Here is a 17,520-nt window from a genome sequence, read left to right as displayed (position 1 = left end):
CTCACAAGCCTGTGACTAGAACGATTTACCATAAGATATGGCATAAATATCTGTATTGGTTTGAATCCAGAGGTTACTCTTGGAGTAGAGTCAGGATTCCTAGGATTTTGTCCTTTCTCCAGGAGGGTCTGGAGAAGGGTTTATCAGCAAATACTCTGAATGGTCAGATTTCTGCGTTGTCTATTTTGTTGCATAAGCGTCTGTCGGATGTGCCAGACGTGCAATCTTTTTGTCAGGCTTTGGTCAGAATCAGGCCTGAGTTTAAATCTGTTACTTCTCCATGGAGTCTTAACCTTGTTCTTAAAGTTTTACAGCAGGCTCCGTTTGAGCCTATGCATTCCTTAGATATTAGGATGTTATCTTGGAAGGTTTTGTTTCTTGTTGCCATTTCTTCTGCTCGGAGAGTCTCGGAACTCTCTGTATTGCAGTGTGATTCCCCTTATCTTATCGTTCATTCTGATAAGGTGGTTCTGCGTACTAAGTTAGGTTTTCTTCCTTAAGTTGTTTTGGACATAAATATTAATCAGGAAATCGTTGTTCCTTATTTGTGTCCTAATCCTTCTTCTCATAAGGAGTGTTTGCTGCACAACCTAGATGTTGTGCGTGCACTAAAATTCTACCTCGCCAGTCTTCTGCTTTGTTTGTCTGTTTTTCTGGGAAACGCAAGGGTCAGAAAGCTACAGCTACTTCTCTCGCTTTGGCTGAAGAGTATAATTCGTTTGGCCTATGAAACTGCTGGACAGCAGCTTCCCGAGAGAATCACAACTCATTCCACGTGGGCTGTTTCTTCTTCCTGGGCATTCAAAAATGAAGCTGCTGTGGAACATATTTGCAAGGCTGCAACTTGGTCCTCTCTGCGTACTTTTTCTACATTTTCTAAATTTTATACTTTTGTTTCGACTGAGGCTTCTTTTGGGAGAAAGGTTCTTCAAGCGGTGGTGCCTTCTGTTTAGGTTTCCTGTCTTGGATCTCCCTTATCATCTGTGTACTCTAGCTTGGGTATTGATTCCCAACAGTAATTGATGATGATCAGTGAATTCACTGTGTCTTAAGAAAGAAAACAAAATTTATGTTTACCTAATAAATTTATTTATTTCTTGACGCAGTGAGTCCACGGCCCTTCCTGTTTTTCAGAAACCTTGTGTTATTTCCTTTCTCTCCTTTTCCTTCAGTCGAATGACTGGGGTTTGTGGGAAGGGAAGTGATACTTAACAGCTTTGCTGTGGTGCTCTTTGCCTCATCCTGCTGGCCAGGAGTGATATTCCCAACAGTAATTGATGATGATCCGTGGACTCACCGTGTCAAGAAATTAATACATTTATCAGCTAAACATAAATTTTGTTTTAACAGGGATTTAAAGGGATATGGTGTATAACAAGGTGTTTGACTAGGAAGGGCTGTATATATGTATATATATATATATATGAGTGTGTTTATATGTATGTGTGTATATACATGTATGTGTATGTGCAATGCTTTAAACATATATTTCATTAGAAAATCATTGTTTAATAGTTAGTGAACAACTACACTATTTGACCTTTGGCTAAGCGCATCTTTAGGGCATACTTGGCTCAGGGCAGCTTTGTCTTAGTGCTTGTGCAATAGCCAACACAAGTTTTTCAGTGCACCCCGATAAAGTCTATTATGTGCGAGATTTGACGCATCTGCGCTATCCAACACGCAGGTGGTAGTGTGCCCTGGACTGTATCACTCAACTGCTAATATATTACTTTCAAGTTGTAATATGAGAGCAAAAATAAAACTTTTATTGATTTAACTTAAGCTGCACAGAATAGCGCTATTATTTTTGCACTACACTTGTAATCTAGCCCATGCTTTTTATGTTACTCAGTGTATTTTAAAGAGACGGTAAAATATATATTTTTAATTATATAAATTTTTATATATGCATAGTATATATTAACAATTAATCACTGCATTGCAAAAGTTCTGCACACAAACTAAGGGGCTAACCATAATCCTTGTGAATGTTTTCAGCAGATAACAATGTATGCACTTCATTGTTGTATTGTTGTCAGTGTATTGTTTCATTGATCACATCCTAAAATGTTTCTGTTGTTAAAGGTACAGTAAAGTCAAAATTACACTTTCATGATTTGGATAGAGAATGTCATTTTTTTTTTTTATTTTAAATTTCTTTATTTACAATCAACAATGTATACAATGTTCCAGCATAATTTAGAGCCACACAAAGGGCATGATAATGAAATACATAACACATGTGATAAACTAATTCTATTAACACAAAAATTAGATTTCTGTTCAGTTTTAGGTGTACATTGTTGAGATTTTATATTTAACAATCGAAGAAAAAAGAAGGAAGAAGGAAAAAGAGAAAAGAAGACAAAAAACAAAAAAAAGATAGAGCGAAACAAGGCTATACAACACAAAAAAAAAAAAAAAAAAAAGGGGATAAAGGGAAAAGGGAGTTAAATTACCATATCCCCAACAACACCAGGTCGGAATCCCGAAAAGGGTATATTAAATATTCAATTTCATTTGGCGGGAGTGCTTTTATAAACATTGACCATTTAAGAAAAAACCTGGTAACTTCATAGTTATTAGTTGTATTAGTATCAATTTGCTCAAGAAGACATTGCTTCTTTAGGCAATTTTTAATTTCTGGTATGCTAGGGACTGTTCGTAATTTCCATTTTTTAAAAATTAGATATCTAGCGGCCAGTATAGTCAAATTAGTAATTTTAGTGTTACTTTGCTTACTCTCCGAAAAAAGGAAAACCATATCTACTGCAGATATTGTCAGAGTGGGGTTATTCAGTATTTTGCGAAGCCAAAATTGGACTTTCAGCCAGATGTTTCTAACTTTTGGACAGGTCCATGTCATGTGCAGAAGGTTTGCGGAAGGAAAAGAGCATTTAGGACAACTAGCAAAATTAACATTTCCACATTTAAACCCTTTTTCTGGAGTGAAATATGACATGTGAATTACTTTCAAATGGGACTCCCTCCAGGTTGAGGAAAGAGTTGTTTGCATAACAACTTGAATTGAAGAATATAATAATTTGGGATCTAGTTCTTGCATTAATAGTGCAGCCCACTTAATACACAGCTTATCCAGGTTCAATGTCCCCCGGTCTGAGACTAGAGCATTACCCTGGAGTAATTGACATGCATCCATTTTTAACTAATACCAACCAATTTTCGATATTTCCCAGTGACCAATTCCAGCCATGATCAGTTATCAGTTTTTGAGCATAATGTCTCGCTTGAAGATAAGCAAAGAAATTTCTTTGCGGGAGATTAAATTCATGCCTAAGGGAATCAAATGTTTTAACACATTGTCTTTCCAAGTCTATTATTTGTATTACATTAGCAAGACCCTCCTGCTTCCATTTTGAAAAGAGTACTGAATTTAGACCTGCTGGGAATTGAGGATTCCCCAGAAGTGGAAGATATCTTGAGACTCGGTATTCTATAACTAGCCTGTTACACATGTTTTTCCATGCCAAAATTGGATTATATATGGATCTCAATTTCTTTAGTGCAAGAGGTATGAAACCAACATTAGCGTGAATAAGTGCAACAAGAGAAACGGGATTTGTTATATTTTTTTCAAGATTGTTATTAGTAATGTAATCTTTTGAAAATATCCAATCTGTTACTATGCGGGCCAGAGAGATATAATTATAGGCCTTAAGATCAGGTAAAGCTAGACCCCCATATTTAATGGGGAGATAGAGCTTCTGCAGGGAAATTCTAGACCTCTTGTTTTGCCATATAAATGACCGCAAGGCTGAGTCAAAGGATGTCAGGTCTTTTTTTCTAAGAATTACAGGAGTGTTTTGAAGAATGTAGAGTATTTTTGGAAGTAAAATCATCTTGTAAGCAGCTATTCGTCCCGAAAGGGACAGCGGTAAATTATGCCAGTTTTTAAGAGTATCTTTAATTTTATTTATAATTGGTATAATATTTAGGGTGTACTATTTATCAGGGTTCGGAGATATCATAATTCCTAGATATCTAAATGAATCCTGGACTATGGAAAAAGGTATATTTATGCATGATTCCTTAGTCTGTTTAATCCAGAGAAATTCTGATTTTGTGACATTCACCTTGTATCCGGAAAAAGATCCGAATTGTTGTAAAATTAGAAGAAGTCTGGGTATATTTGTTTTGGTGTTAGTCATATATATCAGAATGTCATCTGCATAAAGTGCAATTTTTGATTCATGACTACCTATTTTAATTCCCTCTAATTGCTGTCTTATTGATATGGCAAGCGGTTCGATAGCAATATCAAAAAGGAGGGGGGACAGGGGGCAGCCTTGCCGAGTCCCTTGCCGCAGGAGAATATCCTGTGAGAGAGACCCGTTAACTATCATCCTTGTAGATGCTTTACGGCACAGATTTGTGACAAACTTAAGAAAATTCCCTTTCAGCCCAAATTGCTCTAGTGAAAATAGAAGGTGGTCGTGCTGAACCGAGTCAAAAGCCTTCTCGGCATCTATGGCTAGAATTGCCTGATCCATGTTAGACCCCTCCCCTAGTGAATCTGAGCCATCATTTGTTCTGAGATAATCAATAATAAGCATGAGTTCTCTGATTTTAGCGGACGAGTTCCTATTCTTTATAAACCCAGCTTGATCAGAGTTAATAATGAGAGGTAGAACTAATTGCAGCCGTTGGGCTAAAATAGAAGTTAAAAGTTTGTAATCTGAATTCATGAGAGCAATAGGTCTATAAGATTCCTTTAATACTGGGTCTTTCCCTTTTTTTAGAAGCAACGTCGTGTAGGATGCTGAAAAATTTGCCGTAGGCTCATTGCCCTGCACGTATATGTAATTAAATAGAGCAGTTACATAGGGTGTTATACTTTGTGAAGTTATTTTGTAAAATTCGTTAGGGAGTGCATCTGGACCAGGAGATTTATTAGAGGGTAATTTTTTAATTGTGTTGGCCACTTCTAAGTTAGTTATAGGAGAATACAGCTGTTCTAGTGCATCCGAAGGTATTAAGGGATGCGAAATCTTTTTCCAAAAATCATCTCTTTGTGTGATATTCGGAGGTTCAGAGTTATATAAATCAGTATAATAGTTAAAAAAGGTTCTGATAAGGTCTTCAGAAGACCTAACTTTTTGACCATTAACATTTAATGCGTCTATCATCTGAGAGCCCTTTTCCTGTTTAAGAAGTTTTGCCAGCAGTTTACCTGATTTATTCCCATGCCTATGTAATTTTGCAGAAAATCTGATATCCTTTTGTGTTGATTTAAACAACAGCAATGAGTCCGTTTCTCCTAATGCTGCGATATACTTAGCCCAGTTTAGCTGTGTGCTTTCAATTAAATAAGAATTATACGCATTTGTCACTGCACGTAAAAGCTCATTCTCCCTTTTTTTTTGCTTCGTGTGATGGTGTATGCCAGAATTTCTCCCCTTAAGACCGCTTTTGTGGTTTCCCAAAATAAGTCAGGGCGATTTAGAGCTTCCGAGTTAAATGTTATGTATTCCCTGAATTTTATTTCCAACCAATTTTTGAACTTAACATCTGATGCCAGGTATGTAGGAAAAAAAAAATCGATTATTCCTTAAATGGGAGGCGTCTATTTGAAACTCAAGGGAAATAGGAGCATGATCTGAAATGACTATAGGTGAAATTTGAGCAAAAACTTTCCGTTTACATAAACGTTCATCCAGTAAAAGTAAATCAATTCGTGAAAGCGATTTATGCGCTTTTGACATACATGTGTAATCACGTGTATCGGGGTGTTGTAATCTCCAAATGTCATGGATTTTGAGATTATTGAACATTCTTAAAAACAATTTTGCCTCTAATTTGTCCCTTTTGGTCTTTTGAGTGGCTAAATGTTGCCGCATTCTATCTAGGGGATATTGTGGGGCCATATTGAAGTCACCACCCATTATTAAGAAACCCTCTGCACATTCCATAAGCCTGGCTTGTAATCTTTCCCAAAATAACAAATTAAAAATATTCGGAGCATATACATTACATATGGTGTAAAGGGTATTGGCAATTTTAACCTTTAGTATAAAATATCTCCCTTCCTGGTCTGCAGGGCCGCCATCAGGGGGTGAAAGGGGTGACTCCTGTCAGGGGCCCAATGAGCCAGGGGGGCCCCATGAGGCAAGAACTAAAAAAAAAAAAAAAAAAAATTTTTTTTTTTTTTTTTTTTTTTTTAAATTTTGGCAGCCAACAGTGGGTACTACAGCAGAGTGCTAATTGAGCATGGGAAATGTTATTACAAGGAGTAAAGTATTAGCATTTGAGAGGATTTCTTAGTGTGCACTAAACCACTATGCTCAGTGTGAGACAGACTTGGCACTTTGTACAGTGTGTGCCTGAGTCAGACGGCAGATCACTTTTATTTGAAGAGGAGGTATGACTTACTTAGCAAATGTTTTTTTTTTATTTGTGCAATTTTGGATTGTAACTTCAGTGTGGTAGTAGTTGTACGGTGGGGCTAGGGGTCCATAAAAACAAATTTTTTTAGCAGCAGTGTATTTATGTTTATTTGACAATGCTGTAGAAATTCTATATTTAAAACCATGCAGAAATGTTTCCTCCTCAATACACAAATGGTAGATACCCTTTTGGCAGATATGCATTTTATATATATATATATATATATATATATATATATATATATATATATATATATATATATATATATCATTCCAGTTTACTGCCCCTTTATGCAAGGACTTTCCAGATGCAAGGAGGCATTTTATCTAAGATTTTTACATCTGCATAAAATTTTATACTCTCAGACTAAAATTGCTCAGTGTTTGAAATGAGACAGGTTAACTTAAAACTGTTCAGTTTACACTACAGTGGACTTAGTTTTGAAATACATACCAACAAGCCTAAATCCTACATTTAACCAGATCTAATGGTATGAGTACCACAGCTTATGGTCCCACCAAGACCATATAGAGTACAGCTGACAGATGGGAAAATTTGTACACTATATTTGAAGTGGTGCTCTTGGTTGGGGAAAATGGGGAAAAAAAAAAAAAACATATGTCAACCTTTTAAAGGTACTTTTCTTCATCTAACCATCTACCCAGCTCATTAATGTACAATTTTGAATTCACAGAATTATTTTTGTTTGCACATTTACAAATATGATTCTTTAAAAAGTGATTTCTTAATTTCTGCATTTTTTTTATTATGCATGTCACACACTGTTGATTTAGGGGATGCAAGGTGCATAAATGTTTCCTCCTGTGAGTGTTTCTGTGGATGTATGTGTTTATGTCTTTGTGCTTTGGTTTGTGTCTCTATGTGTATGTATTTTTTATCTGTGGGTCTCTCTGTGAGGGTGGGTGTGTATGTCTTTGTGCATTTTCTGTGGATGTCTGTGAGGGTGTGTGCATATGTCTTTGAGCTTTTTCTATGGGTGTTTCTGTGAGGGTGTTTGTGTGTATGTATGTATGTCTGTGTTTTCTGTGGGTGTCTCTGTGAGGGTGTGTGTATGCCTTTTGTGTGTTTTCTGTGGATGTCTCAGTGAGGGTGTGTGTATGTATGTCTTTCTGTGTTTTTCATGTGGTTGTCTGTGTGTGTGTGTGTGTGTGTGTATGTCTTTGTGTGTTTTCTGTGGGTGTCTCTGTGTGTGTATGTGTGTATATGTCTTTGTGTGTTTTCTGAGGCTGTCTGTCGGTGTTTCCTTGGGTGTATGTGCAAGTTTGAATTTGTGTGTGTGTGTCCATTGTCTGTTCCTTTTTAGGACATTTTTACCTTACTACTAATTATTCACATCTTTCTACAGACTTTGAGACTAACAAGACCTTTCCGGAAGTAACCACTCCACCATTTAACCTTTAAATTATTGTTTAGGCAGTTCAGGGCCCTTCCTTTCAGCCACTGCATGCTGTTGTCATCATTTAGTTGGCATCTTCCTTTACAAAAATATAATCAGAACTCCATATTTTGTTTTCTAAATCTCCTTTTTTTACAAAACTGTAGTTTACCTCATTACTTGTCAGGTCAATGTAAACAAGTGCTAAGTGTCTGTTTGGGTGTCTGTGTCTGAGTGTGTTTCTTTGCGTGTCTGCTAGAGTGTCTATATGTGAATCCTTATGTGTGAGTGTGTTTGTGTGTTTCAGTGTATGAGTGTGTCTGTGTGTGTGTGTATGTTACTACCTTTACAACATTTCCAAGTTTAAATAGACAATTAAGAATAAAGTGCATATACGTTTTAGTCACTTGGTCAAAAATTGCACATGTCAAAGGAGGGGGGGGGGGGGGCCCTGATCAATGGTTGAGTCAGGGGCCCCAAAATTTCTAGTGGCGGCCCTGCTGGTCTGATTCGGTGCCTATCGTTTCATATTTGAGTTTCTTTCCCATCAGAATGGCCACCCCACCCTTACGTTTCACACTAGGTGAAGAAAAAAAAACTTCTTTTACCCAGGAAGATTTTAATTTGAGAACTTCTTCGGCTCTCAAATGCGTCTCTTGTAACAATGCAATAGACGTGTTCTCTTTCTTCAAATATGATATTATCATTTTTCTTTTAATGGGGGATGTAAGGCCGCCAATGTTCCAAGATAAAATTTTAAATCCGGTTGCCGTACTAATTATTTACACGTAGTGGAGGAAGAGGAGGAGAGGGAGAAAAAAAAAAACATAGAAGAAAGAGAAGAAAAGAAAAAAACATAATAAGAGGTGAGAGTTTTGCCACACAAACTCTCAACCAACCCAGACTGCAGGGGTTCAACCATCATTAAAACGAGATAAGGAAATAAAGGGAATTTAATGCATAGAGAGGAAAAAACAACAAGAAAAAACATAGGCATCTTTAGTTGATACCTATATCAGCATATCTCTACCTATTTTTCTGACTGGTATTTGCATAAAATTTACCTGCTGCTGTAGCTGTGTCAAAGAAATGAATATCATCATCGCATACCACTCTAAGCCTTGCTGGATGTAAAATAGTAGCCCTCAACCCATGCTGTATGAACTTTGTGCACCATGGGGCTAATTCCCTTCTTTTCATTGCAGTATCTACTGCATAATCCTGGAATATAAAAATTTGTGTGCCCCCCAGAAAAACAGGTTGATGCTTTCGATAAAGTTGGAGGAAAGTTAGTTTATCCTGATAATTCAGGAATTTAACTATGATGGGTCTTGGTTTGGTTTTATTCAAAGCTACCGGGCCCAATCTATGGGCACGCTCTATAATTATATTTGGATAGTTTTCAGGAAACTGTAAAATTTGTGGTAATGTATTTGTAAAAAATTTAGTCAGGTTCTCAAACTGTTTTTCTTCTGGGATACCTATTATTCTTAGGTTATTCCTTCTAGCACGATTTTCTAGATCCTCAACTTTATTTTGCAATTTAAGAATATTTGAGGTAGCTAACTCAAGCTTACTATTCTGAGTGGTAGTGAAGTCCTCTAGATCAGAAACTCTCTGTTCTACTTCAGAGAGTCTATTAGCAAATTGTTTAATTTCTGATGCGAGAAGTGCAATGTCTTGTTTTATCTCATTTTTTAAAGCATCTAGTTTAGGTGCAAGAGCTTCTGAAATGTTGCTAACTAAGGTTTGCATGTCATTGTGATCCTGTGTGATTAGTGTGTTACGCGGGGGTGTCTGTACCTCTGCAAGGGCCTCATTAGAGATTTTGTTTTTTTTGTCCCTCTGCCTTGCTGCCATGACTGGAGGTGAAGATTTGTTGTGTGCGTGAAGAAATTTATCCATAAACTATAGTGAGAGTGAAAAAATGAAAAAAGGAAAATATTGTGAGTGCAGAAAGGGAAGGAGTGCGTGAAGTGAAGGAAAAGTGAGAAGAAGGACAAAAGAAAAGGGGAAGGGGGGAGGGGAGAAGAATCTCCTGGTGAAAAGGGGAAGAAAAAACAAAGTGAGTTTATTAATTTATTGATAGGCAGTCGTGGAGTGAAGCAGAAAGGGACCTTTATCAGTGTAAACTATGGCCTTGTGCTGCTTTTAATATAGGAGGTTTCAGTGAAGACTTATTTTGTATGTTTTTTTTTTCCCCCCCACTTATCAATTAAGCAGCTTAATTGAAGATTTATTCAGCAGGTGCCCTAAGCACTAACAGTTCCACATTCTAACTCAAAACATTATTCATGTCAGTTTTTACATTTCCTTATATTGACAAAACTTTACTGAAGTTGTTATAATATATCTAGACAAACTTCTCCAAAGAAAGGTAATTCCAAACTGGATTAGCCACCTTAAATTACAATTCAGCCCTTACATATTTTGTATTTGTTTAGGCAGTTTATTCAAGGAGCTGAGGGGCTATATTCTCCAAACCTTGGTCATTAAGCACCTGTGATTTTATTTATTTGGTATCTATAGTATTGGTGCTAAGAGACTTGCTTTTACCATAAGTAAATCATTAAAGAAACCAGTTAATAATATTTTGCACTAACACATGATACTTTACATATTACTATCATGCGCACAGAAACATTTATAAGAAAATAAGAAGAGCAAAAAAAAAAAAAATCAACAGCAAGGAGAACAAAACAAAAAAAAACAAAAAAAAAACCCAGTGTCCAGCAATCTTTACACTTAAGGATATGCAGTTCAGTTTGCTTGCATTTTGTCCCAATATAACAGCTTTTTACTCGCCTCCTTGATGAGACAAAATAGGAAAAAAGCAACAGCCAGGCAAAAATTCCCAGATATCTAATGTGTCACTGTGTTAAATTTTAGTTGTAGCAAGTTCACATTTGCTGGCGCAACAGAAACTGCAGCTAGAGTTTCAGTTAGTTTGTTGCAAAACGACTCATATACTTTACCGTCCTTAGCTGCAGCTGTGACCTGTGAGAGACCTCCTGGGAGACAAGCCCCCCTCATGCAGCACCGGTGGGAGGGGGGACACGTGCTCAAACAATGCCCTGTTGTTCTGCAATTTTTGCGACTTTCGCCAAGGCGGAGAAGCAGGAAAAGGCAACAGACCAGAGCCGGACAAATTACCCCGCAGCAATTTCTGACCCGGGTCCCTCACGCAGCACCGGTGGGAGGGAACTCCAGGACGAGGGAAACAACACTCCCAGATCTGCGCTACTTCTCGTATCTCCGCGGTACCAGGATGGGCCACACAACCTGCGGCAGGAACCAGGAGAAGGCTGAACCAACTGGAGAACAACAAGCAGGTCCCTGCTCCAGGGCAGGACCGCTCACAGGAAACAGCGCTGGTCCCTCTTCCGCCTCTCAGCCCAGCGTCGAGCAGGTTTGATGAATCTTTTCCCGTGGCTGTAATATGTCCGCTAAGCCTAGCGATAGGGAAAGAGTCTCCGTCCTCCGTTAAGCCCCACACTCAGTATACCAGGACAGTGAGCAGTGAAAGCGTCTTATAGGGAAGTCTCTGAGAAAGGTATATACACAGCGTGTATACTGGTTGCAGTTTGAGATTTGGGTGCTTTCCCTCTTGTCTTTTTGCTCTGCAAGTAATGTTATAAAGGTATAAAAAATGGTGACCCTGTAGTTGCTGCTATGCAGCTTAGTGCATTGGCAAGGCACTTTTGAATTCCGTTAGCGATGGTAAGAGCTATGCAGGCTACCCAGAGAGAATGTCATTTTAAACAACTTTACAAAATACTTCTAATATCAAATTTGTTTTGTTCTCTTGAAATAATTTGTTGATTTTGTCTATGGCAGCAGCATTTGTAACTTATTATAACATTTTAAAAAACAATGTTGCAAACACTACTTCCATAGACTGCTAAACACACGTGCACTCTCCTGAAATCCTATGAGCCCACCTAGGTTTACTCTTCAACAAATAATACCAAGAGAGCAAAGCAAATTTGATAATAGAAATTAATTGTAAAGTTGTTTAAAATCACATTCTCCATCTAGACCATGAAAGTTTAATTTTTACTTTACTGTCACTTTAATACCCCTTAAGTTTGAAATGGTTACCTCCCAAAAACAAAACAAAATTCCTGTCTTCTTTGTTAGTCTCCTGATTTTATAATCAAAAGCTAAATGCGCAGGATTAAGTAATACAAAATGGAGATTTTGGAGGTTTAGCGATTACATCACAGGTTAACGGTAAATTTATCCCTTTTAATATTGTGTAGTGATGCTAATTGGTGTTGTGTGCAATTATCTTGTTGTCTTCCAAAGCCATTGAGATATATGTGTGTTTGTCTCTATAAGAGATTATTGGTATATAGGGAGTGCGTGTTTTTTCACTCACTTTTATTAGTGTAAAAGTGCTTATTCATTTTTTAACTTTGATTGAGCAGGTAGAGATTGTATCTGTTTGGAGATGTTGCTTGTGAATGTCATACAATATGGCAGTGGGTACTTTCAGTCTGTTTTTCTCATGCACAAAACCAACGTTACATTTGAAAACGTTTTGCAGAACAAGGTATTGAGTCAACAAGATTTATCTGGGGTTAATTAATCCATTTAGCTGTGGAATTCAATATATGAAAAATGGCCCTGTAAATGTGGCATTAAGTATAGACAATTTTAATTGTGATAAATAAATTTTTAAAAAAACAGGACTGGCACATATATAGGGCCATTCATTTTTTTTTACCCAACCACTAATGAAAAAAGTGCCACTGATAAACAATGAAAATTACTGATTGTAATTGGAATGACACTGAAAATGTCTCATCTGCAGCTAACATGCTGATATTGATCAAAAGATAAATTGTGGTAAACCGTTAAATGTTTTAAAATGACTTCCTTTTTTTTACCAAAGTGTGCATTGATTTGCCTTGAAGGGGCATATCCCTTGAAAATACAGATATAAATGAACTCTGACATTATCCCCATGTAGAAAGTTTCAATGTGACAGTTTTAGGTCCTGCAGGATATACTTGCTGGCTCAGGGGTTAAACTACCTTTGAACATTTATCACAAATAATTGCATCCTGCTTAGTATAAGAGAATACCAGATAGAACCTCACCCATGCCCGGTATGGAGCCTTGCTGGTATGCACTATCACATTTGGCATTTTGCTAACTAATGGGGCGTGCAGCTGTCCTTCTGGCAGACATCCAGGTAACATCAATTGGTTTCACTCCTGTTAGGAGCATATGACAAATCTGTCACTTGTGTTGTTGGAAGGTAAGAAGTGCACATATATGGGAAATTATCATAAAAAAGTGGCTGCAAATAAATATTATTTGTGATATGTGATTGTTTTGCTTCAACTATGTTATATCTCTATTACAGAAGCATAAATGATCTGGCACCAGCACAATATAATCAGTGTAGACTAGTTTTAGTTTAATCAACTCAACGTCAGAAATGCTTTTGTTTATCTGCTGCATGTAGTAACATTTTGCAAGCACTGTGATTGCCATCTGTATATCCATTGACTGATAGTTATATTTTCCATTACCTCTGTATTACTGATATTTAACTTTCTTCTTATTGTTAAAGGGATAGAAAGATCAAAATTGAAATGTGTACAGCTACATTTCAATATGAAATAGAAGCATTCTTTAAATGTACTTCAATTAGCAAAATTTCTTCTAATAAAAGTTATTACTGTTTTTAGCGGCATACGCACATATCCTGCGAGGGCCCATGCACCAGTATTCAAACTGGTGCACTACACAGCAGGAAATAGCGGCACTACACAGCCGGAAATAGCGGCACTACACAGCAGGAAATAGCACTGCCATCTAATGCTCTTGCAAATGGACAACTCTTCCAAAACTTCTACCATATAGTGCTCCAAACATTTGCACACTCCTGAGCTTACGTCCCTGCTTGACCCAAAGAAATGGCAAATTAACTTAACATATATTTGTGGTAATAGTTTATGTACACAGCTTGTGGGAATATGGCCTTAATTTTTATAATGAAATGCCATAAGGAGTAGGTATTGTATTGAAACATCAGTATAAGCAATAGATGTACAATACTGTTAACATATTAGGTCATTTGTATGAACTGGGAAGTCCCTGGACTACTGACTAATATTCCATAGAGGTATTCCATACTCATATTTGTAACATAGTAACATACATAGTAGATAAGGTTGAAAAAAGACTGAAGTCCATCGAGTTCAACCTATACAAATCTAAAATACTTACAAAAAGCTCCAGTTAAGCTTAAATAACCCCATTAAAATGTGACCCATTTAATACTAGCAATCATATCCATGAATTTTGTTTATATACAGAAATTTATCCAGACTATTTTTAAATGTATCTATGGTATTGGCATTCACTACCTCCTTTGGTAATGAGTTCCACAATTTTATTGCTCTTACAGTGAAAAAACGTTATATATAACAATATTTGTAGTGCACTTAACATCTTGTGCCCATCTAAAATATTACCTGTCATTTCCCTGGTCATAAGATGTTCTTGTCATTTGTTGAAGAGGATAAACAGGGCATGACAGATTGTAAATTAACCAACAAGATATAAAAATGTGAATATTCAATTCCTCATCTAATGATTCTGGGAATTAGTTACTTCATCCTGAGATTAGTTATATCATCCTGGGAAATCAGTGACAGAATATCCTAACATGAGCACAAAGTGAACAACATGAGAACGCACTGATTAACTTCATATATTTATACATATGATAATTAACTTTGAATGAAAACAGTTTGTACCGCAAGTTATTTAACACTGTAACATTGGCCTTGTAGCTTCACGGCCAATGTTACAGTGTAGTAGAATCTGTTTGAACAAAGTCTGATACATTTATTTCATACACTACTGTATCATGACCTCATATAATATGATTCTCAACTGTTCTGGTAAATATAGTTGAAATGCTTTATCATTAATCATTAATATGTAGAATGTTATAATGAATATAGATCCCAAGAACATGCATATTCCCCAAACCAAGTACATAATAGCAGTGGTACAAAACATATGGGAAACTGAAGGAGGGGCTTGTTTTATGGCCTAAGAATATTATGTATAGGATGTGTATTTAAAGGGGCAGTAAACCTATACAATAATGTTATAAAATTCTGCACATAGATACAGAATTATATAACATTATCTTAGCACCAACCTTATATAACATATAAAGACCAGACCAGAGCAGGAGCGAGCTACATTCAGTTTAATGGCGTGATCGGGCCGGCTGTGACTAGACAGTCCAATTTACTTCTATTATCAATTTTTATTCATTCTCTTACAATCCTTTCTTAAAGAAGCAGCAATGCGCTACTGGGTTACTAGCTGAAAACATTTGCAAGCCAATCACAAGAGGCATATATGCACAGCCAGCAATCAGTAGCTAGCTCCCAGCTTCTGAGTCTAGATGTGCTTTTCAACAAATGATCTAAAAGAACAAAGCAAATTAGATCAAAGAAGTACATTGGAAAGTTGTTTACATATGTGTGTTCTGTCTGAATCATGAAAGAAAAAATCAGAGAAATTAAAGTCTTATTGGCAGAGCCCTCTACACATTTGTCTCCTATAAATACTACCTTTACATTATAATAATATTTTATAGGTTGTAGAAGACACATAGTTTCCATGAGTTGGTTACTACAGAATGCGTAAATCACCAGTATGCATATATGTGTGTGTGTGTGTATATATACAGTATATACTGTATATATCTATCTATCTATCTATCTATATATCTATATATATATATATATATATATATATATATATATATATATAAAGAACAATGTAGAAGAAGGGCACTCTCAGGGTTTGTATAGAGACAAATATTTTCTTTATTCCTAGAACATTAATACATGGTCGACGTTTCGGCCCTCAGTTGGGCATTCATCAGGACAGGTATTATCTTTAAACTGTCGAGTGGCAGTAGTCATAGATCCAAACTGAGGGCCAAAACGTCGACCATGTATTAATGTTCTAGGAATAAAGAAAATATTTGTCTCTATACAAACCCTGAGAGTGCCCTTCTTCTACATTGTTCTTTAACTATCTCTTATAAGGATTGCACCCAGGTTGTGGCTACTCCACCTGGTTGGAGTGCTGGGCTATACGCTTTTTTGACATATGTTTGTAGAAAGGAACTCACATGATTTGTATATAAAAATATAAACTTCCTTTAGTTAAATCCATAAAACTTGTCAACGTTTCGGCTGAGACACCAGCCTTTTTCAAAACAACTTTAAGTGCATACTATCCCAAAAAATATTCTTACTATACACCAAACACTCATCAATATATAGTCAATTAAAGTCCCACCCCTTGTGCGCACGATTCTTTTTCAGTTAAAAAATCTGTTACATGCCAATGTTATACTGACAATACACACTTCAATTATCCAGTTTAACTCCGTATTATAACTTATCCCCCAGGAATTCTGTTTAAACATGACTCAAGCCTTTATAGGCATCAACATGGTTATGCTACAATCATACCATTATTTATTTCATGCTTATATCGGGGTAGTTTAGCTCTCAATATGTCCTTCACATGAAACATATTATTCCGTCTCTCTGTAAACAAAGCATGTATCTCTGTGGGCTTATATACCCCCACTCTGTTTACATCATTACATCCTGGCCAATGGGTATGGTGATGTTCTCTATGCAATACTGCAAGACCTATTGAGAGCATAATAACCCCGTTATAAGCATTAATTTGAATTGACTCTTTATTTGGACTAAGTAAATGGTTTTGCTTTTTTAGTGGACTTTGAATACTTGAACATCATTTTTGATTGCACAGTTTGTTTAAAGGGTAATCTTATTTTGCCTGCTTCAAGGATATGATATATATATATATAACTGAAATTATTTTGGATAACGGAATCACACTCCTATGATGATATTATATACCTTGTCTTCATTTCTTTTTTCAGGTGACACGCAAGTATGGAATTCCTGGCTTGAAGCGGGCCATGGACTGGTTTGGTTATTATGGAGGACCGTGCCGTTCTCCTCTTCTCCCACTAAATGAACAAGAGTTAAAGGAATTAAGGGATGATTTTGCAATGAATGGCTGGCTTTGGAAGTAGGAATAAAGTTGACACGTTGTTAAACCCCTCATATTTTTGTAAATATTTTATTATATAGTTTCATGTGACAACACTGAAGAAATGACACTTTGCTACAAAGTAAAGTAGTGAGTGTACAGCCTGTATAGCAGTGTAAATTTGCTGTCCCCTCAAAATAACTCAACACACAGCCATTAATGTCTAAACCGTTGGTAACAAAAGTGAGTACACCCCTAAGTGGAAATGTCCAAATTGGGCCCAATTAGCCATATTCCCTCCCCGGTGTCACTTGACTCGTTAGTGTTACAAGGTCTCAGGTTTGAATGGGGAGCAGGTGTGTTACATTTGGTGTTATCGCTCTCACACTCTCTCATACTGGTCACTGGAAGTTCAACATGGCACCTCATGCCAAAGAACTCTCTGAGGATCTGAAAAAAAGAATTGTTGCTCTACATAAAGATTGCCTAGGCTATAAGAAGATTGCCAAGACCCTGAAACTGAGCTGTAGCATGGTGGGCAAGACCATATTTACAGGACAGGGTCCACTCAGAACAGGCCTCGCCATGGTCGAATAAAGAAGTTGAGTGAACGTGCTCAGCATCATATCCAGAGG

General features: G+C 36.7%; 1 protein-coding gene across 1 annotated transcript in view; it reads left to right on the top strand.

Annotated features, from left to right (window-relative positions):
- Positions 1 to 16,959, top strand: part of HOGA1 (4-hydroxy-2-oxoglutarate aldolase 1) — a 114,469-nt gene extending 97,510 nt beyond the window's left edge. The window contains exon 7 of the mRNA XM_053691738.1: positions 16,773 to 16,959. Within this exon, the coding sequence (XP_053547713.1) occupies positions 16,773 to 16,928 (156 nt within the window). The 3' untranslated portion in view covers positions 16,929 to 16,959. The remainder of the gene's footprint in view (positions 1 to 16,772) is intronic.
- Positions 16,960 to 17,520: the final 561 nt, after the last annotated feature.

Source organism: Bombina bombina, chromosome 9 (assembly GCF_027579735.1).
Source record: "Bombina bombina isolate aBomBom1 chromosome 9, aBomBom1.pri, whole genome shotgun sequence".
Classification (NCBI taxonomy): domain Eukaryota; kingdom Metazoa; phylum Chordata; class Amphibia; order Anura; family Bombinatoridae; genus Bombina; species Bombina bombina.
The sequence above is the reverse complement of the archived record's forward strand: the minus strand, read 5'-3'. Positions and strand labels throughout refer to the sequence as shown.